Source organism: Serinus canaria, chromosome 15, assembly GCF_022539315.1.
Source record: "Serinus canaria isolate serCan28SL12 chromosome 15, serCan2020, whole genome shotgun sequence".
Taxonomy (NCBI): domain Eukaryota; kingdom Metazoa; phylum Chordata; class Aves; order Passeriformes; family Fringillidae; genus Serinus; species Serinus canaria.
Window position 1 is genome coordinate 13,153,526 of NC_066329.1, and position 21,454 is coordinate 13,174,979.

Consider the following 21,454-nt stretch of genomic DNA (forward strand, 5'->3'; position numbering starts at 1 on the left):
ACACCTGGGCACTGTCACCCTGCCTGCCTCACTGCAGGCACCACGTCCTGACCTGCAAAAAGCACCCAAAACAGCCCCAGAGCTGGGGGCAAGGCTGGGCTGCACCTGCAGGGAGGCTGCCAGGCTGTGCTGCAGCAGCAGGGCTGCTCACCTCACCTGGGAGCTCAGCCAGAGCTTGTCTGGACCCTGCACTGTCCTGTCCTCACTGCTGCACCTGGTCCTGCACCTGGTCCTGCACTGGGTCATCCAAGCCTTGAGCAGAGGTGCTGAAAGAAAGCAAAGACCATCTGATCTCCAAAGTTTTGGGCACATTTGCTCTGTTTCCTCACCTCCTCTCCCTCAGAAGGTGTATAGCCAAAGGTGGATCTTCCCACAGAGAAAAGCAGACCCCAACCCCAGACACTCACACCTTGGGCTTTCAGGCTAGAAATAAAGCATGTGGATTTATTTGCAAATAGTTCCAGATCCTGGAAGGGTGACTTGGTGCACGTACATTTGTAGCAGGACACGTTGCTGGTGCTGCAGGCTGTCCCCAGCAGTGCCAGTGTGCAGTCCTGTGAGTGGATTGATGGATTGCATCCATCACAGCCCTCCTGTCTGTGCTGCTGCCAGGCTTCTCAGGGGAAACGCTCTGACAGCCCAAGGAGAGAGGCGTGTGGAGTAGGAAAAAAAGATGAAGCCACTAAAATGCAAATTTTATTCACAGTTGGCATGTTTATAAATATATATATTACATTCTTACAATCTACAGTACATTCTAAATATAGAGGGATTCAATCTAAGTGTTTGTGGGAGGGCGGGTGTGTATGAAACTGAGCAACCTAGATTCAGTGATGGAAGACTTAACAAAAAGGGGGCGAGGACTGACTCCAGAAAATAAAGGGGAGTTTGAAATAGTTTTATATTTCAGATCCATTACCTGGATTTTAGTTAGTGCTTTGGCACTTTGCCCCTGGCCATTGGAGGCTGCTGTTGGACCTCACAAGACATGTTCTGGTTTGAGGCTGGAGGGCACGGCGGGTCGCAAGGGCAATCACTGAAATCCTACTGTATGTACATCCTTATCAAGAAAACAGAAGATAATCATCACCCCTGGGAAAAACAAATGTTATCTGCTGAGTTTAGCTGTGCAGGGCTCAGTGTTGAACGTGCAGCTCGCCCCTGTGACCTCCCAGTGCCCTCTAAAGGTGCTGGGCTAAGGAGGGGGGCACAAGGAACTGAACACCCCCACCTCCCCCAGGGCAGGGCATGGACCAAGAGGCAGCTGCTGCTGGTGGCCACTTCAGCACACGTGGCACTGAGCCCAGGGACAGGGGCCAGCTCTGGGAGGGGACAGCAGGGAAGGCCAGGACAGCGTGGTACCAGCAGGGCTGTGCTCAGCAGGAGCAGCCCTGGAGTGATGTGCACAGGAGGGAAGGGAAGGGAAGGGAAGGGAAGGGAAGGGAAGGGAAGGGAAGGGAAGGGAAGGGAAGGGAAGGAAGGGAAGGGAAGGGAAGGGAAGGGAAGGGAAGGGAAGGGAAGGGAAGGGAAGGGAAGGGAAGGGAAGGGAAGGGAAGGGAAGGGAAGGGAAGGGAAGGGAAGGGAAGGGAAGACCACAGCTCCAAGGCTGACTGACCTGGGAAGTGCCCTCAGGATAGCAGATGGGGAGCTCCAGGGAAAGGGCTGGGAATACAAATCCAAAACAGGACAGTCAAACAAAGCGGGCTTTTAAAAATAGCTCATTCTCTCAAACTTTCCAAAAGACCTTCCTTAGGATGAGTGAGAGTCTGAGTATAGACCATATCTTCTCCTATTTTACAAATTAAGAAATACCGAAAATTGGCTGGCAAAGTTTATTACCTTGGCATCTACTTAAAAAGAGAGTTTCAGTTTGAAGTGTACCAGTGTCTCCATTGTCAGTGCTTGGGAGGCAAACATGCTGGTTTGTAAACAGCCCAGTTACGCCTCGATCCCCTCCAGACTCTTTGGGAACTCATGGCCCCTCAGCTCTGGGAGCTGCTGCCTTCACTGTTGGTTTTTGTCAGCTTTAAATGAGCGCTCCTGGATGGATATTCTCTGCACGTGGCCTGAACGACATGCTCTTCTCACAGATCTATTTATTCTGAGACCAATCTCTTGCTTTTAACCAAAGCTTGCAATTGAACAGTAGAGCTGTGTGAGCTTTGTAATATCCAAACTGCACTGGAGTTTGTTATATTTATTGATTTCCTGGGAAAGCACAGAGAATGAGACCGTATTATTTTTCTAAGTTTTTTTTTCATGTTATCGTGTATCAAAAAACCACACACATCTCTCACTTCCATCTCTGAGCACAGAGAAGACTTGAATTTTAACAGCTGTCCAGGATCTCTGCTCTCCCAGCTGCTTTTGGGTGGCTTCTTGGGGCTCCACTGAGTTGTTATCCACCAGCTGATTCTTGTTAGAATACAACATTTTGCCCCACTACCCAAAATTAAAGGCAGAAGGTGAGTGAAAAACAAACAAACAAACAAACCAAACCAAAAGGGTCTTTCATGTCTCACTAGGCATTCTCGTGTAACCTCTCCATGTAGTTTTTGAGCTCTTTGCACTCCCCCAGGTCCATATCCTGGCAGACCCATTTAATGTCATCCTCGTTACTCATCAGGATTGAGTTGACAGTTGGACAGCCATCGTCAGAGGAGATGGTGGTGAAGGTGGTGAACTTCACCCGTTTCCTCTTGGAGGTAGGAGAAGTGGTTGGTTCACTTTTCTGCTCTTTGCCTTCGCTGAAGGTGGACTGTCCGTTGGTGTTTTTGGTGGCAGTTGTGCTGAGGAGGTATTTGCTCTCCTCGTAGTCCACTCCTCTGTCGATGGCTGTGATGCGCTCGTCCTGCTGCGATGAGAAGTTGATGTGATTCTCCAGGAGCTCTGTCCTGTTGCTCAGCCCGACCCAGTCGTGAGAGTGGCTCATGCCCTCCTGCTCCTCAAAGGGAGCCTGCTTGTTTCTGTACTTGAGAGCGAAGGTGACGCAGTTGATGAGGAACACCAGGATGGCCAGGCAGAAGACGCCCAGCAGGGCGTACATGCCGATCTCCAGGTCGCTGAGCCCCCGGGGCGATGGCACCAGCTCGTTGTCCTCCGTGTCCCCACCGGCCCTGGGCAGATCCACCTGGGCAGGGAAGCTGGTGAAGTCCAGGGGCAGGTTCTGGCTGGCATCGTCCAGGAGGCTCTCCCTGTCCTCCTTCCTCCTCAGAACAGACCTGTGGGTGGTGGTGCCCCTGCCCTGCTCGTGGCCCATGGAGGAGCTGTAGTAGTGCCCGTCCCCTCTCTCCTGCCAGGTGCTTTTCTGGCGCCGGTCGCTGGCCTGGTTCTCCAGCTGCACACCGGCACCCCTGTGCTTGCTGTCGCTGACGTTGGGGCTGCCATCGCTCTGCCCAAACTTGACCTTAATGCTGCCACTGCCCACGGCCAGGATGCTCTTCCTTTTGGATTTCTGGCAGGTTTCACTGATCACCATCTCCACCTTCACCAGCGTGCCCTGGCCCTCGGTCTCGGCAGCAATCACAGGCCACTTGAATTTGGGGTCATGGTGGATGGAGACCACCTTCTCATCCAGAGAGGTGGCTGACAAGGAGAAGTCTTTAGAGTCATAAATATCCAGGGGCATGACGGCTCCATCACTGAACTGGATCCAGCAGCTGATGGCTGCTTCCTGTAAGATACAAAACAAATACAGACCCACTCAGAGTGATTGTCGTGGGAAATGGGCTCTGTTCTGGTCTGCTCCCTCCTCCTCACCAGATCCTCACACCATGAGGGATCAGAAAAGAAATAAACAGGGAGAGAAGCTAATTAATATCTTGCCAAGGCATGAAGAGAAATACTGGGCTCCAACACTCGTTGGTAATAAGATTGGTTTCCACAAAGGTGCTTAAAGGAGCTGTGTCCCCTGGGCTCTGCAGAATCTACTTCAGCACCATAATAAATTGCATGTCAGGAAGCATTACCAGTGACTGAGATCATTTACTGTTGTGTATTCACATTAAAAAACCCCCAACATTATTTCTAAACTGCTTAAAATACAAAGTCTCCTCTTATTACACAAAGCACATGTTAAAAGATGGCTAATACAGCAAACAGCTCCACACATGACTCCACACCTTCACTCCTTGATTCCTGTCTCTCAAATTAAATTAGCAGATTGTAGAAGCACAGGAAACCAATCAGTTGCTTCTTTAGAAAATGGCCAGGGTCATTTTTACGCCTGTTAGCAACTAAAAGCAAGACAATAATAAAGTTTAATCTCGTGTCACAGCAATGCAGATTGTGTACTCCAGTGTGCATGGAGGCTTTCACTGAATGCCAATGAATCCGACCTGGGTGCTAAGAACATGCCTCATGCTGCAGCTTTCCTGGGATCCTTGGCTTTTGGCTTCTAACTTGAAACATTTAAAAATATTTTTACATTTCAGAAAACATGTGTTCACCCATTTCTGAAAATCAGGTCCTCTAAGGACTCTCAAATGGCTATTGAAAATTGTTGTACCACCTGAAAAATATCTTTGTATTCATACACTGATCATTTCCAGATAAAATTCAGGTTCTCTCCTGGAATCTCATTCCTCTTCCGATGGTCTGACTAGCCCTGGTTGGGATTTCTGCACTGGAGAATCCCCACCAGACAGACCTGGCTCCATCAGTGATTCTCTACTGTCTGAAATGAGCTTTTCTGTGGTCAGAGTTGGGATCACCCTGCTGTGAGAGTCTACCAGACAGACAGACACCCAACAAACCAACTTGTGAAAACCGTGACTATGAAAGTCCTGTTTCTTTAAAAAAGCAGATTTTCATACTGACAGTATTTGCATTCTAACTCCACGTATGAACAAACACTTTATCCTTTAAATTGCTCATAGCACAAAGTCATTCACCTGTTCAGAGCATGGAGAATGAGCTTCCAGTCCTTGGGGATTGTGGGGTGCTGATTCTACTGGCCTGATTCCGAGATCCTCAGAGCCACAAAGCTCCCCCTGCTTCAATGGGAGATTTGCTTCTGTCTCTGTTTCAGGCCAGAGCCCTAAGACTTTGCTGACACCGTCATAAATCCCAGCTTTGTGTTTATTAATCTTTGGCTGTTTCTTGAAGCTGCATAGAATTTATGTCATCGACTCTCATCCTCCCACTGTGTTGCTAAACCTGCATAATCATTTAATAATTCTGCATTGCTTTGCTTATAGGGACTGTGCTCTGAAAATCATGTCCTGAGCAATGGGGGGACTCAGCTGCCTTCCAGAGCAGAGCCAGCCCTGCCAGACTGGGGGCACCGACTGGGGGCACAGAGTTTCCCCTCTGGTTTTTGTGGATCCCTGACTGCAGCCCTGCATGCAGAGAAGGACCTGTCCAGACTCATTTCTGGGGCTGAAACGCCCGAGCTGGGCACACAGTGGGGCTGACTGGCACCAAGCCCTGCCCCTGGGCTGGTCTCAGGGCACTCTGTGCAAGCCCCTGTGCCATGGATGAGCTCACTGGCCTTCCCTCCACCTGCCTGCCATCGATTCCTTCACTCCTGCAACACTACAGGGGAACCTGATTTTTATCACCCTATAAATCTGCATTCTTTCTCATCCTGCATCCCAAGGAAAAGACCTCATGATGAATTAAAGCACCTCAGCAGTTGGCCAAACTTCAAATGTCCATGCCATTTACCTTTACAGCTCAGAACATGCCTAAGTGCTAAGAGCCCAGTGTATCCTTGATGAAAGTCCCAGACTGATGGATTTGGTTTGGAAAAACAAGTTTACATTTCAAATGTGTACAGAAGCACAAGGACAAATACCAAGCAGGGACTGATGAGGACATGGCAGAGTCCAAAAGCCCTTGGTAACTGTTGGTTCCCTCATAAAGGAACTAAGAGTAATAAGGGAAAAAAATGGTTTATGAAATCATGAATCAGGAAATGAGTCAGTGATGCTGATTCATATTCTAGTAATGACTCAGAATGAAAGGGATGCTCCCTGACTTCTTAAAGTGCTCACAGGAAGTGACTAAAGGAAGAAGAGTTTGGCACAACATGAGAGGTGTTTCTCGTGTAGAGGTGGAATGGAAGGGATGAGTTGGATACCTGTGGTGGGAGGCTGACCATGGCAGGATATCCAGGGATCTAGTGGTGCTGGATGGGACAGAAAAGGCACGAGAGGGTGTGTCTGTGTGTCTGTGTGTGTGTGTGTGTCTTTGTTTTGCTGTTTAGGACCCCTGGTGGTCTTCAGGAAAGTCCCACAGAGAGAATGTTTCATAGCACACTGTTAGTAAAAGTCTGCTCAGCTCTGGCAGTGGCAGAGGCAGCGCCTCAGAGCAGCTCCCTGCACAGAGCCCAGGGACACAGACCTGCTTTGGGGACTGCAGCAGCTCCTGTGCCACTGCAGTAGCAAAGATGGCCCTGTTGCTCCCCGGGCTGAGCTGCAGAGAGAGGGACAGGCCTGTCACCAGCTGCACTCCCAGGTCAGTTATTGTCACCTTCTCGTCCAGGACTGTCACTGTCTTCTCAGCCAAGATGGCATCTGAAAGGGGGGACAGGATCTGGAAAGGAAAACTGCAGTTACCAACAGCCATTCTGTACAGCAGCACACAAAACAACTGCACAGAATTCATGTAACACACACAAGGGATGCTGATGGGAAGGGGATTTCTCACAGCAGACACCATTAAAATGTGATTAAAAAGGGCTACTCACATTTTTTAACTAACTCTTCTGCAATAACAGGGGGCTTACAACACCTTTTACCTGTGCAGCTGTAATCAGCTGTGCCATTCCCCTCTGCAGTGGGCCAACATCTGCTTCAGATGTGCTAACTGTAAATGTAATTACCACATCTGCCTCACACACAGTAACTAGTTGTAAATGGAATCTTCATGTGCAATTTAAGTATTTGATTAATCCCCATGTTTTGAGGTGGCATAAATATAATGTAGTCAGTAGATTTATATAAAATCCACTGAATAAATGGTATTTATTTCTGTGGAAAGGAAGGGTAATGTATTGCTACAACAACCTCTCATGGTACTGAATGCAAAATTGACAGAGAGAATTTGTTTTGGTTAAGAAAATACACACAGAGGTCAGTGCAGTGATACATGACATCCACGGTGCTCATTAGCAGGGAGCTGCATTTAATGATCCAGACAGGGGACAGAGCATTTCTGAAGCAGCTTCTAAGAGGTATTCTTTAAATAGAAATTGCTCTCAGCTTTTTACCCTTGGATTTTTCCTTCTTTCCACAGTTTTATGTGCCTTGGTTGGAGCTCTGTAGGTTCCAGAGCTTTAGAAAGGCATTCAGAAAATCTCTGCAGATTTTGCAGGAAGTCAAAACTCTCAAATCCCATTTCTCCATCCTTGACAGCCTCGTTATCGACAGGTGTGCTGTTGGTCCTGCTTTGGCAGCTTGGGATGATAAGCATGTTTGGAGAGAGATCTCTTCCCTGTTCTAGTGTTTGTTAACACGTATTCTGCCTCTGTATCACTGAAATAATCTCTCTCCCCATCTCCTTTTCCTTTTCTTTTAATTAATATTTGGATTAGTATTCCAGTCTCACTTCCTTCACCTGGATAATTTTCCCTCTACCCTTTGCTCTGTCAGTGCAGGCTGGGAGAACACTGAGCTGTTTCAGCAGCTGCATGCCTTGTGATCAAATCCTGCCTCCAGCTTCAAAAGCAGCCTTAGGCAAAAATAATCAGAAAAAGCCTCCCAATACACAGGCTGGATTAAATGAAATGAAACTGTGATCTACTACTCTTTGGGGCACCAGATAAGGAGAGAAAACCATCTCTGCCATGTCTTCTAGTTCTTGCTCCAATCCTGTTCCATTCAGAAGCTCGTGGCTCCAGTTTCTGTTGTCAGTGCTGGATCACCCATGGCCAGGGAGGGGAGTTGAGGGGGGAACAGAACTCATCAGTGATCTCCCTGATCTCCCTACCTGGATTGTGGTAGGGAATTAAGGCAGGAAGAGAACACATCAGTGATGTCCCTACCTGGATTGTGGTAGGGAATTAAGGCAGGAAGAGAACACATCAGTGATGTCCCTACCTGGATTGTGGCAGGGGAATTAAGGCAGGAAGAGAACACATCAGTGATCTCCCTACCTGGATTGTGGCAGGGGAATTAAGGCAGGAAGAGAACACATCAGTGATGTCCCTACCTGGATTGTGGTAGGGAATTAAGGCAGGAAGAGAACACATCAGTGATGTCCCTACCTGGATTGTGGTAGGGAATTAAGGCAGGAAGAGAACACATCAGTGATCTCCCTACCTGGATTGTGGCAGGGGAATTAAGGCAGGAAGAGAACACATCAGTGATCTCCCTACCTGGATTGTGGTAGGGAATTAAGGCAGGAAGAGAACACATCAGTGATCTCCCTACCTGGATTGTGGTCATGCCCAGCTCCAGCCCAACCAGGACCTGCCCATCGTGCAGCCGGGCGATCCTGGGCTCCTCCACCTGCATGAAGTCCCTGACCAGGTGGGTGATGTCCAGCTGCCAGTCTGAGCCCAGCAGGAAGCTGAGCTGGGCCCCAGGTTCGGGGGGCTCGGCCACGAACTGGGTCAGCACCCTGACCATGGCGTGCTGGTACTGCAGGGTGCAGCCCCTGCCCCTGCGCTCGTCCTCGTCCTCGTCGTCGCTGTCCCTGGCCGGCCTGGGGACAACAAGGGGACAGGGTCAGCTGTGCTGAGAGCTGCTGCTGACCTCAGCCTGCAGCCTGCTCCTGGGACCAGCTGCTTCCTTCAGCTTCTCCCACTTTTATCCTGATCCCCGTGTTCATAACTCAAAAACAGCACTTGAGACCATCTTTGGCCTCCCAGCTTTGCCACCTCACTCTACTCCCCAAGCATCTTCCATTGTTTTCCATGTCAAGTCCTTGCTTTCAGGACCTTCACACTTCTTTTCTTTCTGGATCTTCCCATAAACATCTTTGTGTTGCCATGGAAATCTCCTCTGCACCTACACACACATCCCTCTCTGTACAGTACAGTTTGAAATCACATCTCCACCAAAACGTCTTTGCTCTGGTGCTAACAGAAACCTGGAATGAATGGCTTCATTTGCAGGTGGGAACACCAAGGACCTCCTTTATCAGCTTGTTCCCCGTGTTCTCAGTAACACTGACAACAGACACAGCCAGTTCTGACCTGCTCCATCCATCCATCCATCCTCTGTCCTGTGGGCACTGACAGTGTCTGAGAGCTCTGTGTCCTGACTGTGGGGCACTGATCAGTGCCACTGCACCCCAAGGGGGTGTGGAACAGCTGTGTGCCAACTGTGACCACTGACAGAGGATCCAGGAGCTGCCAGGAGCTGTCAACAGGCTGGAGACCGACCAGCCCTGCCAGAGCTGGCTCTTCTGATGTCTCCTTGCTGCCTCCTGCCTGCTCCTGCCTAACCTGACCAGTTGGCTCTTCCCATCTCAGTCATTAGTGCTACCAAAGGAAATTGATTTCCAATCCTCATGCACCTGCACCCTCCACTTCCCTTACAAGCCCAGTGCAGGAGCCTATTGAATAAATGTCTGGTGACCTTCACATTTACAGCAGAATTGCATTAAGGCCAAATGAGCATGTTCTGATCCAGGGGCCCTGACAGGTCCCTGGCAAGTGCACAGCCCAGAAGGAACATCCTCTAACGAAACCTACCTCTTATTAGAGATGATGGGGACTCTCCAGCCCTTGATCTGATTGAGTTCTGTGTCAGAGACCTCTATCTGCAGCGGGAGACGAGGAATCCACACTGTCATCTCCAAAGGGGCACTCAGGTGCTGGTAAGTGAAATTAACCACGACATTCACTTTGCCTTTCATTTCCTTCCCGTTGACAAAGACATAGTCACATCTGTCAGAAACCTGAAAATCAAAAGGAGAAGAAAAAAAAATTAATGAGTTTCTTCACTAATTATAAAGTTCACCACGTGCTGGGTGAGTGAGTGGGAGGAAGAGAAGGGATCTAGGTTTAAACTAGCTCCAGGTTCAGAGGACAAGATGGAAGAACAAGAAAGGTGCCTGGTGTGCCCTTAACAGCCTGTGTAATTCAGCATCACTTTAAGAGGCTGGTTTTTCCTGCTATAAACAGCTCTGGCATAATCTGAGGGAAGATAATCTAGGATAGGGAACAGCTTTTTCTTGGTCCTTAATTCCCACTCCAGCAGCAGGATAGACCCAGGTCAAGGCAGGGAGAGAAGGTTCCTCTCCTCTCCCCACAGCTCAGACTCCCCAGTCCTCCTGCTCTCCCCTGAGAGCCCACAGAGCCCCACTCACCTGGGGAGGAGCAGGTGAGTGCCTGCAGAAGGGACAGATCTCTCTAATCCACCCCAGAATGGGACAGAGCTCTTCAAGAGTCCTGCCACAAGTACCAGGGAGTGAGTGGGGGCTCACAACCAGAGCTCATCCCAGGGAAGAGCCCAGGGATGGCCAGGGCACAGCCCCAGCCCTGCTGCCAGCCTGGCAGAGCACTGGAGCTGGAGCCAGCCCTGATGTCCCTTCATTTATCACCTGCAGCTCTGGACATCAATATTACAGAGAGTTAGTAAATCTCACTCAAGCAATTTAGCAGTTACTGCAAGGATCTAGGTGAGCTGACAGGACCTGTTCATTACAGTTAGTTAAAATATATGAGTGAATGTACACGTCAAATAATTTATTAACTAGCACTTTAGCGTGCTGATGATCTGAAGGAATGATCTATTAGAACCCTGAGCTCTTTTCACAATCCATTACCAGCCAGACCTTCCATTCCACTCCATCAATGTATTTCATACTTCTCACTCTGCAACCTATAGTCTCGTCCTTGTCTGAATTTAATGCCATTTTCTACTTTTCTGTTTAAATGCTGAGTGAATTTAAATCATATTTAAATACCACCAGCTTTTGTAGGATAATTGACATTCCTAATATTATTATCTTTAAACAACAGCAACCCCCTCACAGACAGAGCCATGGCAAGTGCATTTCCAGCCTGGCTGGTCTGAGCCTCGGTGACACCACACAAAGGTTATCGTGGCTCTTGCAGTGCCTCCCTTCCAAGCCACCTCTGAGCTCCAGCTCCTGAGTTGCTGCTGTTTCAGCAGGAGAGGAAGGAGTTTGTTTACAGGCAGATTTATGGGGTTGTGTCTCGGGTGAGCCTGCTTTACCCCAGCTGCTGTCAGATCCAGGCTCAGTGTGCTGCTCCGAGCTCAGGGTGAGTGCAGGAGCCCAGCAGCTCCTGGGGGACCCTGGGGCCACCCTGCCTTGTCACCACCTCACATTGGTCAGTCTTAGCTAATTAACACAAGGCAATTAACCGTGATAGCCCTGGCACTGGAGCCCTGAGGCACTGAAGGACTGGAACACGTCCCAGAGCTGAGGGCAGCCCAGAGATCAGAGCTGAGCTTCTGCACTGCCATGGGAGCTGCTGGGTCCTGCATGTCCCCTGGGTGTGTCCTGCATGTCCCCTGGGTGTGCTCTGCATGGCCCCAGGGTGTGCCCTGCATGGCCCCTGGGCACCCTGCATGGCCCCAGGGTGTGTCCTGCATGTCCCCTGGGTGTGCCCTGCATGGCCCCTGGGCACCCTGCATGTCCCCTGGGTGTCCTGCATGGCCCCAGGGTGTGCCCATGCATCCCTGCATGTACCATTCATGTCCCCAGGGTGTGCCCTGCATGTCCCCAGGGTGTGCCCTGCATGGCCCCAGGGTGTCCCCATACATCCCTGCATGTGCCATTCATGTCCCCTGCCTGTCCCCTGCTCTGCACTGCACCAGGGCTGCTGGCAGAGCACCTGGGGCAGGTGCCACTGCCTGAACAGTGACTTGTGGTGGGGTTTTGCTGCTGGTTCTACTGGTCCATGAGCTTGTGAAGAGCAGCTCAGCCACAGGGGCTGGAACTCAGCACAGACTCTCCCAGGCCACAGAGATAACTGAACTGGGCTGGGCAGAGATGGCAATCAGACTCTCAGATTCTAAATTCATTAATGCTTAAGCAATAACAAGAGAAAGAAAATTTGGCAGGCAAACAGAGCTGGATTCCAGCTTTATCAGGGTTCACTGCACAAAGAGAGCTAAAAAAAGAATCCATCCCTAAAAGACCACTGTAAGAATGATTAAATAAATACCATGACCTTGTGCCTTCAAGATTATGATTTATAGAACAAACTGATGGTCAGGAAAAAAATGCCTGTGCTTGGGATTCCCGCTGGTGCCCGTCTCCCTGGCTGAGAGTGAGGTCAGCAGCACCATGAGCTCACTGAGTTCCCAGGCAGCCCTGCCCTGCCTGGATCACTGAGCAGCTCTGTTCTGCTGCAGCTTGCATGCAGTCCCAACAGAGCAGCAGCAGAACACGGGGCAAAGTCCAGGAGCTGCTCACAAATCAGCCAGCACGTGCAGCCACAGCTCCTCAGTGGGCAGACCAGCCACAGCCTGCTCCTGCAGCCACATCCAGCACCAGGGAAGGGCTGCAGGGGGAGCAGAAAACTGAAATATCTCCTGAGACTGCGCTCTCAGAGCTGTGAACGGGGCAGGAGGGCTCTGCCCTGGCCCAGCTCAGCTCCTGGGGCACATCTGAATTTGTGCCTGAGGTTCCTTTGGTCCCATAAACCTGTGGCAGCTTTTGGCTGAGCAGAATGCAAAGCCCTAAAGGGAGGGAGGGAAAGGGGAATGTACATCCAGAGAGGCACCCAGAACCTCACTGCCAGCTCTCAGAAATGACTGAACAGTCTTTCCTCACCTCATTATCATTACTAAATCCCCACGGGAAAACAGTAAAGCCCTCACAGGAAACTGCTCTCCTGCTACAGTAATTCTGTCAGAACTCTTAGGAAGTCACAGCTAATAAGCCTTTGAAATAAAATATATCTTTGAAAATAAAATGTATCTGGAGCAGTTTAGGTCGGTGCATCTCAAGGGTGGCCAGTTGGGAAGGTGAGCCTCTGGTATTTGCCCATAAAAATCAGAGTTTGGGAATGAGTGTCCCATCCGTGCTCCTGTAAATGCTCCCTCCCCCTCCGAGTGCTCTCTGTGGATAACACACACCTCCAGCACAGCCCTGCCAGGCTCATGGGACCATTCTGATTTAGCACTGCACACATTTCCCTTGCTCTAGCAGCACAAATGGGGATATTTAGTGAGGTAAGTTATGATAATGAGCCCTGCCTAAATCACAGCTGCCAGGAGAAGGATGGGGGAGGCTCTGCTAACCATTAAAAATGAATGAGCAGGGAAATAAATAAGCAAAAGCAGCTCATTTGAGCTATAAAAGACTCCAGAACACAAGCTGTGTACCAAGGTACAAAAGGATGAGGCCATTATTAGCTCTATAAGTCACTTGGAAATGACTCGGGGGAGGCCGAGTCACCTTCACTGAGCCGCGCTTAAACCGGGCATGGCTGAGCCCAGCCCAAAGCGGCAGGGCAGGGATCAGGAACTCCGGGTACGGCTGAGCCCAGCCTAAAACTGCAGGGCAGGGTCAGGAACTCCGGGGATCCCTGAGCCCAGCCTAAAACGGCAGGGCAGGAATCAGGAACTCCGGGGATCCCTGAGCCCAGCCTAAAGCGGCAGGGCAGGATCAGGAACTCCGGGGATCCCTGAGCCCAGCCTAAAGCGGCAGGGCAGGGTCAGGAACACCGGGCATCGGCTGAGCCCAGCCTAAAGCGGCAGGGCAGGGATCAGGAACTCCGGGGATCCCTGAGCCCAGCCTAAGCCCAGCCCAAAGCCGCAGGGCAGGGTCAGGAATTCCCGGATTCTCTCCCCGAACACCCCGCTCAGTTCCCAAGGTCCCGTTTGCTGCCAGCCTCTGCACAGTGGCAGGATGCAAGCCCCCCTAGCCCTGCTACAGACCGGCATGAGCTGAGAGCCGTGCACATGAAAAATGAGTTTTACTGCTCTAACCCACCCGAAGCGTCTCGGGGAGCGTGCTGACGAAGAGAACTATGACACCAGCTAATTTCTAAGGAATATTTGGGTTTGCTCTGCAGCTCTGTGGCAAACACCGACACATTCTCCTGGTGAAGGTACCCGAGTGAAGCACGCAATGGGACATTTTAAAGGACTCAATTCTGGGCAAAGATCCAGCTGGAGCTGCGAGTGTAACAGCTCCTTTGGGGTCTGACACAACGTCTGCTGTGGTGGTGTTACCAACTGGAACATCCCCTGGCTACCAGCCTCTCCTAAGAACCACCTTGTGCTTTTTAAAATGGAGACTTGGCAGATCCAACTCCAGGGGTTTTTCCCTGTTTCCCCTACAAGAGCAGATCCAACTCCAGGGTTTCTTTCCCCTACAAGAGCAGTCCGTTTCTGTGCAGTGGATTTGCACAGATCTCACCCATTTCTGGGCTGGTACTGAGAGCAGAGCAGCCTCTGCCCAGCCCCTTGGGATCACATTTTGAAATCCCTGCACACTCCGTGCTCAGCTGTGATTGATTTCTGTCCGTGGGCTGCCTGTTGAGAGCTTGTCCCCTCTGAGCTCAGAGCAGCCAGGGCCACCTGGTGTGTCCCTAGAGCTGTGTCCCCTGTGCCATGGCACTGCCACTCCAGCTGATGAATGCTGCACTTCAGCGGGGCTTGCCAGACACCTACGTTTGCTTTCATTTTTGGGTCACGAAATTCAGTTTCATTTCAATTTCAAATGATTAAAATTATGTAAAAATACCACAACATCAAGGAAAAAGTTATTTTAAAATGAAAAAATCAAAACATTTCATTTTGGAAATGTCAAAACAAGTTGTTTCCTTGACACAACAAGAACCTGGTAGCATCCTTTTCTTCTTTTTTTCTTCTGTCAGAGATGAAATTCCGAGGAAATTTGCATAATTTCACAAAGCTGCTTTACAGGAGTACAAATTCTGACTGAATAAACCCTGCCAAAATTTCCCCAATAAGCCTTAATCAACTGGGGCCACAAATCAAAACAAAATCATCACGATGAAAGCTGCTCAATTAAAATGCAATCTCATGGAATCCGTGGTACCTTTGGCACGGTGAACGTGCTGCTCCCCTGTGCAGGAGGGCACAGAAGGGCACAGAAGCACTTGGCACAAGCCTGGCTTTATTTCCTTGCTCCCTCACACACCTGCTAGCTGGCTGTGTGTAATTTACTGAGATCTGAAGGACACTGAAGGGTTAAACTCCAGGGGAGTTGGGTGTTAAACCTCTCTGGGAATCCAGCCTTTAATCTGATTCACCTGCAGAATCAGGCTCCTCTCCCCTTGTTTTCCCGGGGTGCTGCAAAGCCTGATCTGGAAGGAGCAAGAGCTCAGGTGCTGCAGTCACCCAGCTGCATCTTTGCCAACATTTCTGGGCACTTTTTTGGGCCAGCCCTTCACCTCCCAGGGCAGGGCAGGGCAGCTCAGGGGGTGCAGCTCTGTCCAGGGCACACACAGACAGTTCAGTCCTTCACTCCTGCTGCCACAGCCATCCCCTCTCATGTGCTGTTGGCTGTTCCAATTCCTGTTTCCAGCTGGAAAGGAGGCTCCCAGCCCACCTGCTGCTCGGGATGCTCAGTGACACTGAGCCAGCTCTGGGTCTGCTCCTGGCAGTCAGGGACAGGGAATGGCAGCACAGCCTGAGCCAGGCTGGCACTGCCTGAGGGGCTGCCAGGAGTTCAGCCCACCTCATGCTTTAGACTTTAGGAGCCACAATTGTTTGTAATAAACATGACAACACTTTCTTGCTCCTGTTAACGAAGTTCCATCTCTCTCTCTCTCTCTGCATCACCCAGCAGAGCCACCCAAGCACAGCGGGGCAATGAGCACAGCCAGCACCCCGAGCTGCTCCTCTCTGAGCTGAGAGTGGCATTTCTGCCCCCAACAGCAAAGCCCAAAGAGCAGGAATGACAACAACAACCCCTCCTGGAAGGGAGGCTGCTCACTGGTCTCTGAGCAATGAATACCTGATGTCCAAGGAAGCAGAGCTGGTGAACAGTGTGACAAATCCAAAGGACTCAACACCAAAGCCAGGGGGCACAGTCAGGTCCCAGACTGGGCAGATGCAGTCAGTGAAGCACCAGTGAGGACAGGGAGGTAATTAATACACACAGCCTGGCACTGCCAGCCCCTGGGGCTGTCACCTCCTGAGATTTATGTTTGCTCTGGTGGAAAAAACTAAGATCCTCCTTTAAAGGGTTTTCATAACTTTATGGAAAATTGCTTTGAACCAAATAAAATATAAAAATTCTTTTGCATCAATTGATGAAAAAAGAAATTACCACCCTTATTGTAGTTTTATGCATGAGTGCTATTAAACTTTGGTCTGACAAACCAACAGCTGTTGGATTTCTTTGTAAAGAAAAAGAAATAGAGAAACTGGTTAAAGATGCTTTTTCTTTAAGGCTGTAAGAGAAATGTAAATTCTTCCAGATCATTCTGGACTCCTAAATTAGTCAGAAAAAAGCACTGGGCTGATATATTCCCTGCCTCCTTGGATTCACTCATCTTTCATCTCCATCTCTGCACTGCAGACTGGGAGAGTCGCTGTTTTTTTGACAACATTCTCATTTTTCCAGCTTCCAAGAAATCTCTAGACAGGGACTGTCAGTTCTGATTATGCAGCTCGTGCTGCAGCAACAGGTGTTAGCCTGGGCTCAGGAACAGAACTGCACCTTGGCAGAGGGATGGCAGAGCCTGGCACGGGCCCTGCAGGGCTGCACACCTGGGCAGGCAGAGGAGCTGGGGTGGTGGCCCTGCCAAGCCCTCCCAACACACCTGCGAGGGGCACCTGGGCTGGCTGTGGGCACAGGGAGCCTCGGGCTGAGAGATCTGGGGAGGTGTACAGCCCCTGGAGCCCACTGAGAGATGGCAGCTGTGCAGCTGTGCCCACACAGTTCACCTGTGCAGCTGTGCCCACACAGTTCACATGTGGAGCTGTGCCCACACAGTTCACCTGTGGAGCTGTGCCCACACAGTTCACATGTGGAGCTGTGTCCACACAGTTCAGCTGTGCAGCTCTGCCCACACAGTTCACCTGTGGAGCTGTGCCCACACAGTTCAGGTGTGCAGCTGTGCCCACACAGTTCACATGTGCAGCTGTGCCCACACAGTTCACATGTGCAGCTGTGCCCACACAGTTCACCTGTGCAGCTGTGCCCACACAGTTCACATGTGCAGCTCTGCCCACACAGTTCAGCTGTGCAGCTGTGCCCACACAGTTCACATGTGGAGCTGTGCCCACACAGTTCAGCTGTGGAGCTGTGCCCACACAGTTCACATGTGCAGCTGTGTCCACACAGTTCAGCTGTGCCCACACAGTTCACCTGTGGAGCTGTGTCCACACAGTTCAGCTGTGCCCACACAGTTCAGCTGTGCCCACACAGTTCACCTGTGCAGCTGTGCCCACACAGTTCACATGTGCAGCTGTGCCCACACAGTTCAGCTGTGCCCACACAGTTCACCTGTGGAGCTGTGCCCACACAGTTCACCTGTGGAGCTGTGCCCACACAGCTCAGCTGTGCAGCTGTGCCCACACAGTTCAGCTGTGGAGCTGTGCCCACACAGTTCACCTGTGCAGCTGTGCCCACACAGTTCAGATGTGCAGCTGTGCCCACACAGTTCAGCTGTGCAGCTGTGCCCACACAGTTCACCTGTGGAGCTGTGCCCACACAGCTCAGCTGTGCAGCTGTGCCCACAAACATCTCCCTCCAGACCCCAGAGCACGGGGCAGACTCACCAGCTGGGCACCTCTGTGCCAGGGCACAGCAGGGGCAGGGCACGGCCCCAGCCCTGCACCTCTCTGCACTGGAGGCTCAAGGATCCAGTCTTTAGGAGAGCAAATGCCACCCAGCAGGGCTGACATCCCTCTGGCTCTGGAGAGCTCTGATCCTGCCCCAAAGAGCCTCCAAGAGGATTTTACCTTCTGTCCAAAGAGCACTGGCTCAGTTTTAATTGGGGACAGCACCGAGGGCAAGCACGAGACCAGCCCTGCACAGACCTAAAGGGGATGAGAGCTGCACAGGAGTGACTGAGGAGCCCCTGCAGAGAGAAGAGAATGCCAGGATGAAAGGAGAGGAGGAGTCTGAACTCCTCAGTGCCCTCAGACTCCAGTGTCCCTCCAGCCCAGAGCTGCAGGCACCAACCTGAGCTGAGGCACTCTCAGCTGGCACAGAGCTGTGCCCAAAGGCTGCTGACATCACCTGTGGCACCACCCCAGCAAGGGCACTGCCTTGCAGCCACTTCCACACAGCCTGAAGGAGATGGAATACGCTCAGCAGTGGCAGACTTCAGAGCTAAAGGACAAAGAGATTTCCACCTTGGTAACAGGAGGACTTCAAAGATCAAGGATCCAGTCCTCTTTCTGCCACAGAGTTTGCCCAGGAAAAGTCTGGTTCTGCTCCTCTGGCAAGTGTTCAGATATCCAACACCACAACTTAGGAAAAAAAGGAAAAATCTGTTGCAATATACATATCCTCATGCACACACGGCAGGCTCTGGAAAGCTGGCCAACACTTTGAAGTGACAGGGGAAAAATAATGCAACAGCAAAGCATGAAAAATTTCTGAAAGAGTCCTACGCCTTTTTAAGCCAAGAATCACTTGCAGAGAAGCATAAACAAGCAGGAGTGTGCTCCAACAGCAGCCACAATCCACAAGTGCCAGATGAAAGCTGCCACCAGGCAGCAGGACAGGCTGCAGAGCCAGAGGATGATTCCCACCCCTCCCTTGCTGTGAAAGGGACTCCAGAGCTGGCACTGGAGTGGGAGAGGGAGCAGGGGGAGGATTCCTGAGCTCCCCTGAGGCACCAGGGCAGCTCCCCTGCCTCTCTGCCCGTGTGTGGGTGCCCTGAGAGCAGGGAGGGCTCTGGGTGAGCTGTGCCACCCCTGTGAGCAGCCCTGCAGGCTGCAAGGGGCTGACCCTGGCACAGCCCAGCTGCCAGCCCTGCAGCCCCTGTGCCTGCCCTGCCCTTCAGAGCCCAGGCAGGCCCTCCCGAGGGGCTGGGCTGAGCCCGGGCTGCTCCAGCCCCTCTCTGGGGACAGCAGCCATCCAAAGCCTCTTGCTCCCCGCCCTGAACAGGGGTCATTATTGTGACAAATGAGTTAAATCTCTCTCAGTCAGCAAGGAGGACCCTGAATTATTCAACATGCATCCGTCTTCCTCCCTTCCAGAAACGGCCTGAGCAGCAATAAGTGCATTTCACTTGAACCACTTGTGAAAGATGTAAGACAGGCTGGGTTCACTCCAGTGCCCCTTGAAGTCAATGTGAGCCTTTCATTTAATTTTCATTTAATTAATTTCATTAAATTTGCAGATGATGCCAAGCTGGGAGGGGTTGGAAGTTCTCTGGAGAACAAGCTTAGAATTCAAAATGATCTTTGTAGTGTAGAAAACTATCTGAAAGAAATAGATGAGATTGAAGAAAGGTAAGGGCAAAGTACAGAGCTGGATAGAGACAATTAAGTGCAGGATGGGGAAGACTGGCCTGGTGACATCAGTGCAGAACAGGATTTGAACCAGACAGGATCTGACTAGAAACTCTAGGGACCACTGAGGGCTGAGATGATAATTAACAACTGCAGTAACATTTCAAACTGCTCAGACAAATGACTTTTGAGAATGTTTTCCATAGCTGGAAGTGTTGCTCCTTTCATCTCAGGTGGAAAATTCCAGTGATTTTTACACCTTAGTGAGATAAGGGATGCACAACTTTTCCTGTCTGTAGTCCATGCATGCCATCTACAAGAAATGCAGTTTGTCTGGGTAAAAAAGGACACGAGCACTTCATCTCTGTTGCTCAGATTCAATATTGATCACAAAGGCAGGCCCTGTTGTACTGGGAAATGTGCTCTGCACAGCAGCAGAACACAGCCCTGTGCCATCCTCCCCTCCCAGCTGCCCTGAACTGCAGGGAGGACAGGGCTGAGTGTGCTCAGCCCCTCCTGACCACACCTGGGCACTCAAGTTCAGTAATTTATGGGGCTGGCATGCAGGTAAATAAGTTTGCAGTGCACAAAGTAAATATTACTTCAAACTTCCTTCTTCCCTTCTTAGATGTGAGAAAATGCTGAAGCTATGGTTCCCACCTGTATTTATAGCATTAGTTGTGAAGCATTCTGATGTGCAAGACAAACCACTGCCTGAAAATTGATCACACTGCATTAAATCCAGAAGATTCAAGGAGAAAAATGCATTAAGAAGATGGAAGAAAAGGCATCCTGTTTTCCTCAGACAGCTAAACAAAAGCCTGGTTTAGGACAGTGAAATCACCACGGATCAATACTGCTTCATTTCTGTGCCTTTCTTTGCACAGCCAGGTAAAATAATAACAACAATGGTGCTGCTGATGAACATTTCATATTTGAACTACTCCCATTATCTAACAGCACTTCAGCATTTTGCAAAAAAACCTCCTGACAACACTTTGTAAAGCACATCAGAGTGAGGGCTCAGGGCTCATGTCAGGGATGTGTGTCCCTGTGGGCATTTTTCACATAAGCACCTGTCTCTATAGCATTATCCTCACTGTGGGAATGGAGGAATTAACTGTTTAGAGCTCTCCCAAGGCCACAAAAGGCTGGGCAATGTTATCTGCAGGTGCTGTCTGGGATGAGAAATGAAGTCTCACTGCTGTGACGTTGGAGAAAAATCAACCAAACAATGAAAACAATGAAAACATTTAGCATAAACAGGAAAGCCAGGCCAGAAACATTTCCTCTCCCATAGTCCAGAAAAACTTATTAAACAAGGCACACTTGTGGGATGGGTAGAAGTCCAGGTGAGGACTGAGGAGATGCAGTTTCTGTTTCATCTCTGCCCTTTGACCTGATCCAAGGTGGGTTTTGTGCTCTGTTTATTCATGGATGTTTTATTCATGGCTGCTCCTGTCACAGGGCGGGCACTGCAGCTCCTGGGCACCGAGGCTCTGTGCTGCTGGAGATGCTGCAGGAGCTCTCCCAATAAAAATGTGTCCAAAGGGGCAGTGCCAGGCCTGGCCAGAGCCAAGCCCTGCCCGGGCAGAGCAGCCCAGACACAGCCCTGGGGCTCAGGGCTTGGCTCTGGCAGCCGAGAGCACAGAGAGCTCTCAGAACATGCCCGAGGTCCCTGCAGAGGAGAGAACATCAGCCTTTCTCCCCAACCCAGACAGCAATGGCAGCTGTGCCCAGCTCCCAGGGCAGCCCAGGGTGGCACAGCAGGGCAGCCAGGGGGAGCAGAGCCAGCCTGAGCCCACGGCTCCTCCAAGCTTCCTTTGATTTCAGAGAAATGACAAGAGAACACATTCAATAAAATATTTCAGGAGCTGGTTTCAGGGAGGCTAGGGAATTGAAGGTGGAGGATAATTTGAAAGCATTTTGTAAGATTTTAGCTGCTTGTTCCCATTGACTCTGATGGGAGTCGTGCTGCTTTGATCTTTCAAACGCTTTCACACTCCTTCCATCCTGACAAGCACTCAGAGCACGGATCTATTCACTGGGAAATTGAGCTGAGTCCTGCAGCTTGGTATCTGAACCATCTCCAAACAAGCCAGAGGAGAGAGCAGCCAGCCTCTCAAGGGGCTCCACCT

General features: G+C 50.6%; 1 protein-coding gene across 2 annotated transcripts in view; it reads right to left on the bottom strand.

Annotated features, from left to right (window-relative positions):
• Positions 1-501: 501 nt before the first annotated feature.
• LOC103818337 (transmembrane protein 132D) overlaps positions 502-21,454 on the bottom strand; it is a 187,496-nt gene continuing 166,543 nt past the window's right edge. The window contains exons 6-10 of one of the 2 annotated variants that reach the window (XR_003945358.2): positions 9,644-9,849; positions 8,376-8,649; positions 6,346-6,537; positions 1,616-3,673; positions 502-1,060 (exon numbers count right to left, since the gene is read on the bottom strand). Coding sequence is in view for 1 of the 2 variants with exons in the window: in XM_009092640.4 (XP_009090888.2) it covers positions 2,522-3,673; positions 6,346-6,537; positions 8,376-8,649; positions 9,644-9,849 (1,824 nt within the window). In the remaining variant the exon portion in view is untranslated. Of the gene's footprint in view, positions 1,061-1,517; positions 3,674-6,345; positions 6,538-8,375; positions 8,650-9,643; positions 9,850-21,454 lie in introns of those variants that run through there. The other variant, XM_009092640.4, reaches the window with a different exon arrangement.